This window comes from Rhincodon typus, chromosome 32 (assembly GCF_021869965.1).
Source record: "Rhincodon typus isolate 14 chromosome 32, sRhiTyp1.1, whole genome shotgun sequence".
In the NCBI taxonomy this organism is placed as follows: Eukaryota; Metazoa; Chordata; class Chondrichthyes; order Orectolobiformes; family Rhincodontidae; genus Rhincodon; species Rhincodon typus.
In genome coordinates, this window is record NC_063363.1 from 83,250 (window position 1) to 98,027 (window position 14,778).

Consider the following 14,778-nt stretch of genomic DNA (forward strand, 5'->3'; position numbering starts at 1 on the left):
AGAGAAGCAGGAAAGCTGACGTTTCGGGTCTGGACCCTTCTTCGGAAGGTATTCTGAAGAAGGTTTTCTGAAGAAGGGACCAGACCCGAAATGTCAGCTTTCCTGCTTCTCTGATGCTACCTGGCCTGCTGTGTTCATCCAGCTCCACACCCAGTTGTTATATACACACTGTACAGCGCCACTGTGTGGGATAAACTCACATCCTGTCCAGTGTCTTTGAAATTCCGTACAAACTGTTGCAGATTCAACAATTTGACTTTGATTTTGATTTGTATTTAGATTTTCTGATGACACAGCGCTTTTATTTACCTGTCTCCTGATCACCCAATATACACTGATATGTACAGAACACCAAGGTTATGGAGCTAAATTCAAACAAAGAACTGTGGATGCTGAAAATTTGAAACAAAAATAGGAATTGCTGGAAGAGCTCAATAACCTTGACAACATCTGTGGAGAGAAACACAGGTAACATTTCAAGTCTGGTGACCCTTCTTCAGACAGTCAATCTTCTGAAGAAGAGTAACTGGACTCAAAACTTTGACTTTGCTTTCTCTCTACAAAGGGCATGAAGCTACTGTCTTGTTGAACCTGGACACTGCAGTAAGTTAAACACACTATCGTTCATCCCTGATGTTGTCAATTTATAATGAAGATTGAACATGCATTTCTATAACACCTTAGAATGAAGCATTTTATCGCCAGTGAAGAACCTTTTATTGAAGCATGCCTTATTGTAATGTGGGAAACGTGACAGCCAATTCGTACAATTTAAGAAGGATGCCACAGGCAGCAATATATTAATGACCAGATAATCTGTTTCTTATTAATGTATTAATTAAAGGGTAAATATTGTGTCCTGGACACTGAGGAGAACTTCCCTGCTCTTCTGAAAAATTGAGTCATAGAATTTTTAATGTTCACTTCTTAAATGCTATTACAGACAGACAACTGGCGATGCTAGCCACACCAACATCCAATGAAAAAATAGAAAAATAACTTGAGAAAGCAGATTGGATCTTAGTTTAACGTCTGAATGAAAGTCACACCTTCAACAATACAGCACTCCCTCAGTACTGACCCTTTGACAGTGTAGCCCCCCCGGCCCGCTCCCCTCAGTATTGGCTCAGTGCTCAATCCCTTTGTACTGATCCTCCAACAGTACAACGTGTCCTCAGTACTCACTCTCCAATGGTGCAGTCCTCCCAGAGTACTGACTCTCTGATTGTGCAGTGCACACCTCAGTACTGACCCTCCAGTAGTGCAGGACTCCCTCAATACTGACCTTACAACAGTGCAGGGCTCTCTCAGTACTGACAGTCCAACAGTGCAACATGCTACCCTGGAATTATGATAACTCAATGTGTGAATGTTATCTCTCATTGTTTGATCAGAACGATTATGGATAGTTTTAACACTGATTTTTACAATTCTGAACAAACTAATCAGAATGAATAGGCTCTCCAGCACAGTGGGTATGTGTGGGAAAAGTGCTACTGTAACATCGGTTGTTCTCTTGGTTAACCTTTATGCTGTATGTGCACTGACTCTTTTACCTATTAGTGTTGGCTTCTGTCTCGCAGCCTCTGGAAACATGAGCTCATCCAAAGAACTGACGCCTCTATTTGAAGTTAAATTAAGTCCTGTGTTAATCTTTCCATTCTCCCCATGTTCACTGAAATCTATTGGCTCCTAGACCAGTAATTAAACATTTTTAAATTCTCAACTATGTTTTCAAATTCCTCCTTGGCCTGACTTCTTTCCCAACTCTATGACCTTCTCTGCCATACAACACCTCTGCATTCCTCCAATAATTAGTTAATTAGCATCTCTGATTTTAATCACTCCCAGAATGGTAGCTATGCTTTCAGATGCCTTGGCACTTATCTTCCTCTCTGCCTATCTCCCTCACTTTCGTCCTTTAATACACTCCTCAAAGCATCCAATTTAGCCAAGCTCTTGATCACCTATCTTGATATCTTCTTCTGTGGTCAGTGTTTCTTTTGATTTTGAAGCACGTTGGAAAATGTATTACTTTTAAAATAATTATGTAAATGAAGATTGTTGTGGTTAGCTCCCAGATTCTTAAGAACATTCCCAGATGATCTGATAATAGAGAGGGCATGAGTTCACCTCTTATGTTGGGCAGTTTGATAACTTGAAATCAAATTCGTTCTTAATTTTGGAAATAGCAAAGTTGCATCAGTCAAACTGACCGTGAAGTCGTCATATGTCAGTACAATAAAAGCTGTGTTCACTTAGTGTCGTTATGGGAGGGGAACCACCATCCTGACATGCTCTAAACTCTACATAACTCCAATCTGACACCATTGGAGTGGATATAGCCCCATTAGTGCTTGGCAATAAATGTGACAACCATATCCTGAGACTAAGTTGAAAATGCAGTATGATGCAAGTTGATGGGAAACTCATGGGAAACACTATAATCTGGCACACAGAACGCCTTCAACAGACCGTATCATAAATAGAGAAGTAAAGTTGACAATTTGGTTCCAAGGTGGAAGGCAATGTTGCCTTTTGCCTCCAATACTTGTGGTGATTCATGCTATAGGTAAAGAGCTGATTTTATCTACTTTTAACTTAAACTAGATCACATAATTACTTAGAGGGTCAAGTTGACTGAAGTAGATTGGGAAATTAGATTAAAAGTTTTGATAGCAAAAGAGCAAAGGTGAACATTGAGAAATAAAAAAAATGGGGAAAGTGATCCATGAAATCACTATCTAAAGAGGTTGTGTATGGAATTAAAGGGAGAAAATATTGCGAGAAGAGTGGTAAACCTCCGAATTACAAGAGTTTTAGGTACCAGTAAAGGATGGCCAAAATATTGATAAAGAGAGGAAAATAAAATCTGATAGTAAATTAGCCAGAAATATAAAAATAGATAGATTTTGTAAGTAAGTAAAAAAAATTAGCAAAAGTAAATGAAGTAAATAATCTCTGAGACTGGAGCAATTGCATTGGGGAATAAAGAAATGATGCAAATAATAAACAAATTTTTGTCTGTCTTCACTGTAGAAGATACAAAGCATACCAAAAATAGTAATGAGAAAGTATCGGAGAAATAAATGGGGCCAAATGCTGATGCATTCCCTGGACCTGACAGCCTATATTCTAGGGTTTGAAATGACATGGCTGGAGAAATAATGGATACACTAAATGTGATTTCCTAAATTCCTTGGGTGCTGAAACAATCTCAGGGGATTGGATGGTAGCAAATGTAATATGGCTATTTAAGAAAACGGAGAGAAAGACATCAGGGAATTACAGGGCAGTTAATCTGATATAACTGTTGTTGTTATCTAAGTGTGGTGTCGGACATCAGAGGCATCCACAGTCTCCAAACTTCTTGATCATAGCAGTAGCGGACAATCTGATTATTGGAGTTAGCACCCCCACCCCCAACATATATTCCTGAGCACCCTTCCCCCTCCCCAGTCCTGATGAAGAATCCCGACCCAAAATGTCGATTTTCCTGTTGCTCTGATGCTGCCTGACCTGCTATGTTCCTCCAGCTTCACACTGTATTGACTCTGATTGTTGGAGTTCTGGTTAGGCTGGTCTTTGATGTTGTCTTGCTGCTTCCTTCTCATGGCCTCTCGCTCTTCTTCCACTAATCCTTCCATTAGGCTTCTGAATGAACATGTCTAAACCACTGCCTTCTTTTTGATATTATTTAAGAAATATCTTGTCCTTCCAGGTGCATTTCATACTGCTTTGTTAGATTTCTTATTCCTCCACCCAATTCACCATTAGGATCATTTTTAAGAAGCACATAACGAAGCTGATGATTTTTTCTTCTTCCTCCTTCCAACTGCTCCAAGCTTCACAACTGATAATTCATTATTGACCAGAACTTTGGAAATTAGGCAAGTAGTAACACAACACATAGAAAATTATATGATAAAACACAGCAAATGTGGTGAAAGGGATATCATGTTTGACAACTCTATCTTTTGAGTATTTACCTAGCAGGTTCATAAAGGGAAACCGAGAGATTCAGAATAAAAACAAAAAGCACTGGAAAAATTCAGGAGGTCCGGCAGCATCTTTGGAAAGTGAAATAGAGTTAACGTTTTAAGTCCAGTATGGTTCTTCTTCAGAACAAGTGGAATTAGGTTGGATTTTCAATAGGCATCAGTATAGTGCTGCACAAGGTCTGAGCATGGATATAGAATTGGTTAAAGAATGGAAACTGTGTTGAAATAAACAGGCCATATCGTATTGTCATCTTGTTATTAACAAAGCAAAAGGATCAATATTTGGGTGAAGGCTATTTACAATTTGAATTTAATGTCTTGGATGCTGAGGCTGAGTGTAATGTATCTAGGTTTGCTAATAGTTCAAGGCTAATTAGGAAAGTAAGCTGTGATAAGGATATAAAGAAGCAATAGGGTTATGGCGAGGTGAAGGGGAGGCAATGGCCTAGTGGTATTATTGCTGGACTGTTAATCCAGAGATCCAAATGAGCATCCGGGTTTGAATCTCACCATAGCAGATGGAGGAATTTAATTCCAGATTTCTTTTTTGGAATTCAAGTTTCTAGCGATGACCATGAATCCATTGTCAATTGTTGGAAAAACCCATCTGGTTCACTAATGTCCTTGAGGGAAGGACACTGCGATCCTTACCTGGTCTGGCCTGCATGTGACTCCAGACCCACAGCAATGTGGTTGACTCTTAACTGCCCTCTGGGCAATTAGGGATGGACAATAAATGCTGCCTAGCCAGCAACGCCCTCATCCCGTGAACAGAAAAATAAAGGTGACTAGGGATGAAGGTGACAGAGAACATTGCTTTGGGAGTTCCTCAGTGTAATGTCCTAGGCCCAGTTACTTTCAGCTGATGCATCAAAGACCTTCCCTTCATTGTAAGATCTAAAGCGGAGATGTTCACCAATTCCCACAGTATCATTTGTGACTTCTCAGAAATTGAAGCAGTTGGTGTCCATATAAAATTCACGTTGTGTATGGACTTAGACAAAATTCATGTTTGGGCTATTAAGTGGAAGTAAAATCTATACCACAGTAAGGCTATACCATGACCATCTCCAGCAAGCCAGAATTTAATAATTTCCTCATGGCATTATGATGGCTAAATCCCACACAATCAACTCCTAGGGTTTACAAATGACCAGAAACAAACTGGACCAATCCATATGAATACTGTGGCTACAAGGGTGGACCAGAGTCTAGAAATTCTGCAGCGAGTAACTAGCTTCCTGACTCTCCAATATTGTCCACCATCTACAAGGCACAAATCAGGATTGTGATGGCATACTCTTCGGTTGCCTGGATGGGTGCAGCCCAACAACACTCAAGAAGCTTGACACCATCCAGGCACCCCATCCAACATTCAGCATTCACTCCCTCCACCACCGTTGCACAGTAGCAGCAGTGTGCACTTTCTACAAGATGCACAACAGTAACTCACCAAAGTTCCCACAACAGTCCCTTCCAAATTTGCAATCTCAGCAGCCTTGAAGGACAAAGGCAGCAGATACATATGGATGCCACCATCGATAAGATCACTCCGACACATTCAACATCCTGACTTGGAAGTAATTCAGCTGTTTCTTCAGAGTCAAAATCCTGGAACTCCCTCCCTAACAACCCGATGAGTGCACCTAGACAAAATGAAATGTGGCAGCTCAAGAAGGCCACCAACAATCATCTTCTCAAAGGACAATTGGGAGAGGGGCAACAAATCCTGACCAGAGACACCACATCACAGTGAAGATTTTTTTTTAAAACAGAAGCAGCACATCCTCTCTCTTGGCCCTGGAAAGGCCAATTTCTCATACCGTCAAGAAAACATTTCCATTTTGGCTGAGATGAATGCAGCTCAACAACACTCAAAAAGCTCAACACCATCCAGGACAAAGCAGCTCACTCTATCAGCACCATGTCCACCACATCCATATTCACTCTTTATCACCAATGCACAGTGGCAGCAATGTGTACCACCTACAAGATGCACTTCAGCAACTCAACAGGCTCCTTGAGCAAACTATTGGGATTGAAGACAGACAAGTCTCCAGGGCCTGAGGGCTTACATCCTAGGGTCTTAAAGGAAGTGGCATCAGAGATAGTCACCTATTTGTTATGATATTACAAAATTCCCTGGATGCTGGAAAGGTTCCAGAGGATTGGAAAAGTACTAATATATAGCCCTTATTCAAAAAGGGAGTCAGGTAGAAAGTAAGAAACTATAGATTGGTTAGTTTAAAGTCTGTGGTCAGGAAATTGTTAGAATCCATTATTAAAGAAGTAATAACACAATATTTGGAAAGTCAAACTACATTCCATCAGAGCCAGCATGGTTTTATGAAGAGTAAATCATGTTTGACTAATTTGCTAAAGGTCTTCAAAGGTGTAACAAGCAAAGTGGACAGTGGAGGAACCTGTAGATGTAGTATATCTGGACTTCCAGACAGCATTTGATGAAGGGCCACACAAAGGTTAATACACAAGGTAAGGTAGCATGGGGTGAGGGGTAATTTATTAGCTTGGATAGAAGATTGGCTAGCCAGCAGAAAGCAGAGAGTCAGTATAAATGCCTAGTTGGCACGATGTAACTAGTGGGGTGCCATAGGGTTCGGTCCTTGGGCCCCAACTACTTACAAGTTATATTAATGACTTGAACGTGGGGATAGAAAGTACAATAGCCAAATTTGCAGATGACACTAAAATAGATGGGAAAGTAAGTTTCAATGAAGAAATTTATAAATGGATATGGATAGGTCAGATGAATGCGCCAAAATGTGGCACATGGAGTTTAACGTGGATAAGTGAGAGGTTATCCATTTTGGTCAGAAGAATAGAACGGCAACTTATTATCAAAATGGAGAGAAACTTCAGAGTGCTTTAGTACAGAGTGATCTGGGTCCTCGTGCATGAATCACAGAATGCTAGTATGCAGGTACAGCAGGTAATATGGAAGGAAAATGGATTATTTGGTATTTATTGCTAAAGGAGTAGAGTATAAAAGTAGGGAAGTGTTGCTGCAATTGTACAAAGCACTAGTGAGACCATACATGGAAATTTTGTGGACAGTTTTGGTCTCCTTGAGGAGGGATGTAGTTACATTACAGGCAGTTCAGAGGAGGTTCACTAGATTGATTCCAGAAATGAGGGCTTTGTCTTATAAGGAGAGTTTGAGCTGTTTAGGCTGATACTGTCTGGAGTTTAAAAGAATAAGAGGAGACCTAATGAGGTACATGAGATGCTAAAGGGGAGTGACAAAGTAGGCGTAGAATGGATATTTTCTCTTGTGGAGCAATCTAGAACGAGAGTTTATAGTTCGAAGATGCGGTGTAGTAGATTTAAAACAGAGGGTTGTGAACCAATGGAAATCACAATCCCACAGTGTAAATTCATTGAGTCATACAAACTTTTGGCCCATCGAGTCTGCACTGACATAGAAAAAGTGCACTAATCCCAATTTCCTGCACTTGTCCCATATCCTTGATTATTATGATATTTGAAATACTCATCTAAATTTTTTTTAAAGGTTGTAAGGTTTCCAGCCTCCACTACCTACCGAGGCAGTGCATTCCAGATTCCACCATCCACTGAGTGAAAAGGTTTTTTCCTAAATTCCCTCTGAATCTCCTGCCCTTAACCTAAAACTATGCCCCCTCGTGACTGATGCCTCGAACTAAGGGAACAGCTGCTCTCTATTCACCTTATCCATACTCCTCATAATCCTGTACACCTCAGTCATGTCCCCCCAGTCTTCTCTGCTCTAAAGAAAACAATCCAAGCTGATCTAGTCTCTCCTTATAGCTCAGTTTCTCCCTCCCAGGCAACATCTTGGTGACCCTCCTCTGTTCCCCCTCTACTGCTATCACATCCTTCCTGTAGTGAGGTGACCAGAACTGCACACAGTACTCCAGATGTGGCCTGGCCAACACGCTGTACAAATCCAGCATTACCTCCTTGCTCGCATACTCTATGCCATGACTGATGAAAACAAGTGTCCTATGTGCCTTCTTAATTATCCTGTTCACGTGCTCTGCTGACTTCAGGGATCTGTGAATAATTACCCCAAGATCCTGCTGTCCCTCTAAGGTACCCAGTGTCCTGCTATTCATTAAATACTCCCTCACCTTGTTTCTTCTTCCAAAGTGCATCACCTTGCACTCATCAGAGTTAAATAGCATCTGCCACTGGTCTGCCCATCTGAACAACTCATCTATATTTTCCTTTAACTTACGAATTTCTTCTTCACCATTAACCACTCTACCAATCGTGGTGTCATCTGCAAATTTGCTTAAGACACCCAACCCCCACCATTTTCATCTATATCATTTTATGTGTATAACAAGTAATAAGGGTCCCAGTACTGATCCTTGTGGTATACTGCCAGATACCAGCCTCAAACAGCCTTCTACAATAACCCTTTATGTCCTATTACTAAGCCAGTTTCTGATCCACCTCGCCAACGTTCCCTCAATTTCATGTGCTGGATGTATAGTGATGCTGGGACATTGAGTAAATTTAATGAGGAGATAGACAGATTTTCAATTAGCAACAGGTTGAAGGGTTACGGAGAGCAGACAGGAAAGTTGAGTTGAGGCCAAGGTGGGATCAGACATGGTCATATTGAATGGCGGAGCAGGCTTGAGGGAGTGTATTGCCCACGCCTGCTCTGAGTTCTTATGTTTTTATGACAACACCTTCCAAACCTATACCACAAAGAAGGACACGGGCAGAACATACACGGGAACATCATCACCTGCAAGTTCTCCTCCAAGAATAATACCATCCTGAATCAGAATCATATTTCTACTCTTTCACTGTCCCTGGGTAAAAATCCTGAAACTCTTTTCCTTACAACACAGTTCCCTACACATAGGGGACTGCAGTCATTCAAGAAGTCAGCTCACCACCACCTTTTCCATAGCAAGTAGTAATGGGCAATAAATGTGACATGTTCATTCCATAAATGAATTTTTTTAAATGGCGATGTATGACATTATTCAATTTGGCGTGAAGAATAGAAAAACTTATCTTTTTCTGAGTGAGAAACAATTAAATGTCAGTGTTCAGAGGGATTTGGGTGTTCTCAAAAGAAATGTATGAACTTAATAAACAGGTTTAGCAAGCAATTAGAAATACAAAAGTCTGTTACACAAGGGAGTTGGAATACAAGAGCAAGAAAGTCTTGCTGCAACTCTGCAGGACTTTGGTGAGGCCATAGTGTACACTTTTGATCTCTTACCTCAAGAAAGATATACTTACCTCTGACAGGTTGTATCAACAATTTGCTAGATTCCTGGAATAAGAGGATTGCTTTCTGAGGATGGATTGAGTCAAATGAGTCTGTAATCTCTACAGTTTAGAAGAATGAGAGGTAATCCTACCAATACATAAAATGATCTAGAGAGGGCAGTTACTGAGAAGCAATTTCCCCTGGCTGGGCAGTCTAGAACAAGGGGCCATAATCTCAGAACACAACACTTATCAGGACTCTTGTGACACACTTGTAGTGTTCCTACCTCTGGGTCAGAATATCCACATTCAAGTCTCACCTTTCCTGTAAGTGTGTCACAACATGCCTGAACACGTTGATGCAAAATAACTATGACACTCCATTAAAAAAACAAACAATCTATTGATCTCCATTTCCATATGTTAATAATAACTGAAAAGTCACAACTCTCGGCCAGAAAGTTCCAAAGATTCCCAACCCACTGAGATCAGTAATTAGACTAACAATCAAATTGGGAATGAATCCTAAAATTACACCTGAACAGTAAATTGCTTACATTAATAAATACTATCAGAGCCAGTATCGTGAACAGAGAGTAGGTAACCTGGAAGAATTGCTCCATGTGAAATTACAAGCTACACTGTACAGATAGTTGTATTCAGAACCTTTACTTCCCCAGCTCATTAATTAATACTATTGCTAGAATTAAAAGCTCCTAAAGAAAACTTAAGAGGCAGTCGGAATATTTATCAAATTGTTACCAATGTTCCTCGTCATACCTCAATACTGCTAAACAAAGAATACTTACATTAGTTAGGTTTTCCATGTTGAATCTCATCTCAGACATTTATACCAGGTAATAAACGTTACTGATATGTTGATGAATTGTCTATGAGTTTCACTAATACATTATTGCCCCCTTTGAATACTCAGAACTGCTGCCCAACACAAGAATCTGGTGTGCAAAGATTTTTTTAAAAAAAATTATTGACGCTCTTCCTGTCTGACAAATAATGTAAGGGGGAGGAGTGGGTGCCACTGGCAATTTTCCCTTTTATTTCTTGATTTGCATAAAGAATCTGCATTAGACAAACGTGACCGTGAGCAGCTTTTCAGAGCAGCAGAAAGAAAGAATTACATTCATATAGGACCTGCCCAATCTCAGGATATCTCAAAATGTTTCACAATTAAGTAATATCAAAGTGCAAACATTTCTGAATATGACCTTTTTATTCCTAAAATTCAAATATTCTTTTTCCTAAATACTTAAAGAGGGAAGAGATAATGACCCAAAGGATAGGAATGTCATGCTGATTAGTTAACAGGGAAGAGTATAATCAGAGGCAAAGATGAGAAAAGTAAAGAAAAAAACTAAATACATTGATTGGAAGCCAGATTTTTAAGAGGTTTTTGAGGCAAAGTATGAAGGCATTATGTCAAAGAGTTACAGGTACAATGACTGATGGAACAGTTCCAACAATGTGGGAACGGGAATGAGGTGCAAACAACAAACCATAGTGTAAGGAGCAGCAGTGTGTGATTGGAGAAGATTACTGAGATCAGTTATGGAACAATTTGAAAATAACAATCTCAAAATGAACAGAAATGGGTCTGAGAGAGTTTATATGGGATAGTTTGGACAGGCATTTCTGTGAGAGGACTCAAGGCATTAAGGTTTGAGTCACAGAAATGTACAGCACAGAAACAGACCCTTCAGTCCAACATGTCCATGCCGACCAGACTAACCCTAAATAAATCTAGTTCCATTTGCCAGCATTTGGCCCATATCCCTCTAACTGCTTCCTATTCATATACCCATCCAGATGCCCCTCAAATGTTGTAATTGTACCAGCCTCCTCTGGCAGCTCATTCCATACACGTACCACCCTCTGCGTGAAAAGGTTGCCCCTTAGGTCCCTTTTAAACCTTTCCACTCTCACCTTAAACCCATGCCCTCTAGTTCTGGACTACCCCAGCCAGGGGAAAAGACCTTGGCTATTCACCCTATCCATGCTCCTCATGATTTTATAAACCTCTATACTGTCACCCCTCAGTCACTGACACTCCAGGGAAAATAGCCCCAGCCTGTTCAGCCTCTCTCTGTAGCTCAAACCCTCCAAAACTGGCAACATCCTTGTAAATTTTTTCTGAACGCTTTCAAGTTTCACAACATCCTTCCTATAGCAGGGAGACCAGAATTGCACGCAGTAGTCGAATAATGGCCTAACCAATGTCCTGTACAGCTGCAACATGATCTCCCAACTCCTACACTCAATGTACCGGCCAATAAAGACAATACCAAATGCCTTCTTCACTATCCTGTCTACCTGTAATTCCATTTTCAAGGAACTATGAACCTGCACTCCAAGGTCTCTTTGTTCAGTAACACTCCCCAGGATCTTACCACTAAGTGTACACATCCTGCACTGATTTCCCTTTCCAAAATGTAGCACTTCACATTTATCTAAATTAAACTCCATCTGCCACTCCTCGGCCCATTGGCCCATCTGTTCAAGATTCGGTCATGCTCTGAGGTAACCTTCTTCACTGTCCACTGCACCTCCAATTTTACTGTCATCTGCAAACTTACTAACCATACCTTCTATATTCACTTTCAAATTATTTGTATAGCTGACAAAAACTGTGGGCCCAGCACCTATCCTTGTGGCACACTGCTGATCACGGGCCTCCAGTCTGAAAAGCAACCCTCTACCAACACCCTCTGTCTTCTACCTTTGAGCCAGTTCTGCATCCAAATAGCTAGTTCTCCCTGTGATCTAACCTTCTTAACCAGTCTACCATGAGGAACCTCATCAAACGCCTCGCAGAAGTCCATATCGATCACATCCACTGCCCTGCCCCCATCAATCCTCTTTGTTACTTCTTCAAAAAACTCAAATCAAGTTAGTGAGACACAGTTTCCCATGCACAAAGTCTTGTTGACTGTCTCTAATCAGTCCTTGCTTTTCCAAATTCATGTAAATCCTGTCCATCAGGATTCCCTCCAACAATGTGCCTACCGCTGATGTCAATCTCACCGGTCTATAGTTCCCTGGCTTTTCCTTCCCACCTTTCTTACATACTGGCACCACATTAGCCAACCTCCAGTCTTCCAGCACCTCACCAGTGGCTCTCAATGATACAAATATCTCAGCAAGAAGCCCAGCAATCACTTCCCTACCTTCCCTCGGAGTTCTAGGATACACCTGATCAGGTCCTGAGGATTTATCCACTTTTATGCACTTTAAGATACCCAGCACCTCCTCCTCTATAATATGGACATTTTTCAAGATGTCGCTATTTATTTCCTTATGTTCTCTTTCTTCCATATCCTTCTCCACAGTAAATATTGATGCAAAATACTCGTTTAGAATCTCCCCCATCTCATGTTGTTCTGCACATAGGTGCTCTTGCTGATCTTAAAGCAGTCCTATTCTCTCCCTAGTTGCCCTTTTGTCCTTAATGTATTTGTAGAATCCCTTTGGTTTCTGCTTCACATTAACTGCAATTCATGTAACATAGGAAGGCAATTTGAATTCTAGGGGTGACAATGGTGTGGGTTTTGCTAGTAGAAGGGGTGAGGTTGAGGAGCAACAAAAATGATTTTAGCAAGGCCTGGAGTCAAGAAAAACACACTGTGCATGTTACTTGGTTGTACCTGCATGGTCAGCCAGAGGCATGTTGGAACTGATGGGGACCAAAATGGGTGGTTTCAGTGTTATTAATGTTGAGTTGAAGGATAATCCAAGGCAAGCATGCTGCAAAGTACACGATTAACCCTGATTGTAGGGGACATCTATAGTCAATTTTCTAACTTGATGGTCTCAGTTGAAAGCTTCACCAGACCAGCAACATGTTAGCAATGTTGGAAAAGTTATACACACAGCTGACATAATTTCTGCTATATCCTTCCTCCTAGGAACCTGACAATAATAATTCCTCAACAAATACCACTTTAAAAGTGTTTACATCACATTGCTGTTTTTGGGAATGTGATGTGTGTTAATTACCTGCTGCATTTCCTACATTACAGTAATGGCTATACTTCCAGAAGTACTTCACTGGCTGTAAAACTTTGGTACGAAAGATATTGCAAAATTGCAAGCTCTTTTTGAGAATAGAGGTGGTCACAATCATGAAGAGATGGCACAAGGTAGTTTAAGGCTCACTGCTCATCTTAGCTCAACAAAAATACTGTCCCAGATCTATACTGAGCTGCTTTTGGACCACATTATGTGCCTGAAAACTGTAGTTAGGCCCCCTCCCCACATCCTGGAGCTGTGATCTGGATAACAAAGAGAGATATTACCTGAAATAGATGGACAAGACAAGATGCCCTTTAAGATTTGCAGCAGTTGAACTGTCAACATTAAAGAGGTAGTGTAATTTCAATTAAGCTTATATTAAATGATTTGTTTAAGGAAATTAGGATATTTGATGAGAGAAAAATTAATATTTCAACAGCACATTTCACAACCTCAATATGTCTTAAAGCATATTTAGCCAATGAAGTGCTCTTGAAGTCTAGTTATTTTTGTAAGAACTGTTGTAGCAAAGGAGTCTGAAGGAGGTCTTACCAAGTGGTACACAAGCTAAGTATAATACAACTTAACTGAAGCCAATAACAACAACTTAAGAACAACAGGAGGTCATTCAGTCCCTCAAATATACTCTATCGTTCAGTTCAATCATGACCGGGCTGTAACCTTCAGTTCCATTTTTGCGCCTTTTCCCATTGACATAGACCATCGCCTCCCCTCCAGGAGGGGAGGCGATGGCCTAGTGGTATTATCGCTGGACTGTTAAATCGGAGACCCAGATAACGAATCCCACAATGGCAGATGGCAGAATTTGAATTCAATAAATATCTGGAATTAAGAATCTAATGATGACTGTGAATCCATCTCCAATTGTTAGGGGAAAAACCCATCTAGTTCACTAGTGTCCTTTAGGGAAGGAAACTGCCATCCTTACCTGGTCTGGCCTACATGTGACTCCAGACCCATAGCAATGTGGTTGATTCTTAACTGCCCTCTGGGCAATTAGGGATGGGCAATAAATGCTGCCCTAGCCAGCAATGCCCTCAACACAAAAACCATTTCAACCCAACAAAAATCTATTGATCTTACTTTCAAAACCATTTAACTCTCCTTAACTTTGGCATCCATTATTTTTAGAGGAGAAAGTCCCAGACTTCCACTAACCTTATCGGGAAGGAATGCCTCCATACTTCATTTCAAACACTTCTAACTTTAAGTTGCCTTTTCCTGGACTCCACAACCAGGTGAAGTAAACTTCTTCCAATTGCCCTATTTAAATCCTTTCCATATTATAAAAACTCAGTTAGATCAGCCCTCAACTTTGTAAATTTAAGGGAATACAAACTCAGTTTATGCAGCCTGATTGAAACCATTAAGCTCTTGATTGTCATCACACCAGAATTCAGGAAATGGCACACAAACTATTGGACATAAAAAGCGTTAACAACATATTGCAGTCTGGATCAGAAGGCTGGAGGTGGAGATCAGTGGCAAATTCAAG

The 14,778-nt window shown here is 40.6% G+C and overlaps 1 protein-coding gene across 2 annotated transcripts in view; it reads right to left on the minus strand.

The window, feature by feature from the left end:
- The window catches only part of LOC109936243 (C-X-C chemokine receptor type 5), a 35,123-nt gene extending 20,612 nt beyond the window's left edge, over nt 1-14,511 (minus strand). The window contains exon 1 of one of the 2 annotated variants that reach the window (XM_048615507.1): nt 14,442-14,511. In XM_048615507.1, coding sequence (XP_048471464.1) covers nt 14,442-14,465 — 24 coding nt within the window. In that variant the 5' untranslated portion in view covers nt 14,466-14,511. Of the gene's footprint in view, nt 1-10,045; nt 10,138-14,441 lie in introns of those variants that run through there. The other variant, XM_020534856.2, reaches the window with a different exon arrangement.
- Between the last annotated feature and the right edge of the window lie 267 nt (nt 14,512-14,778).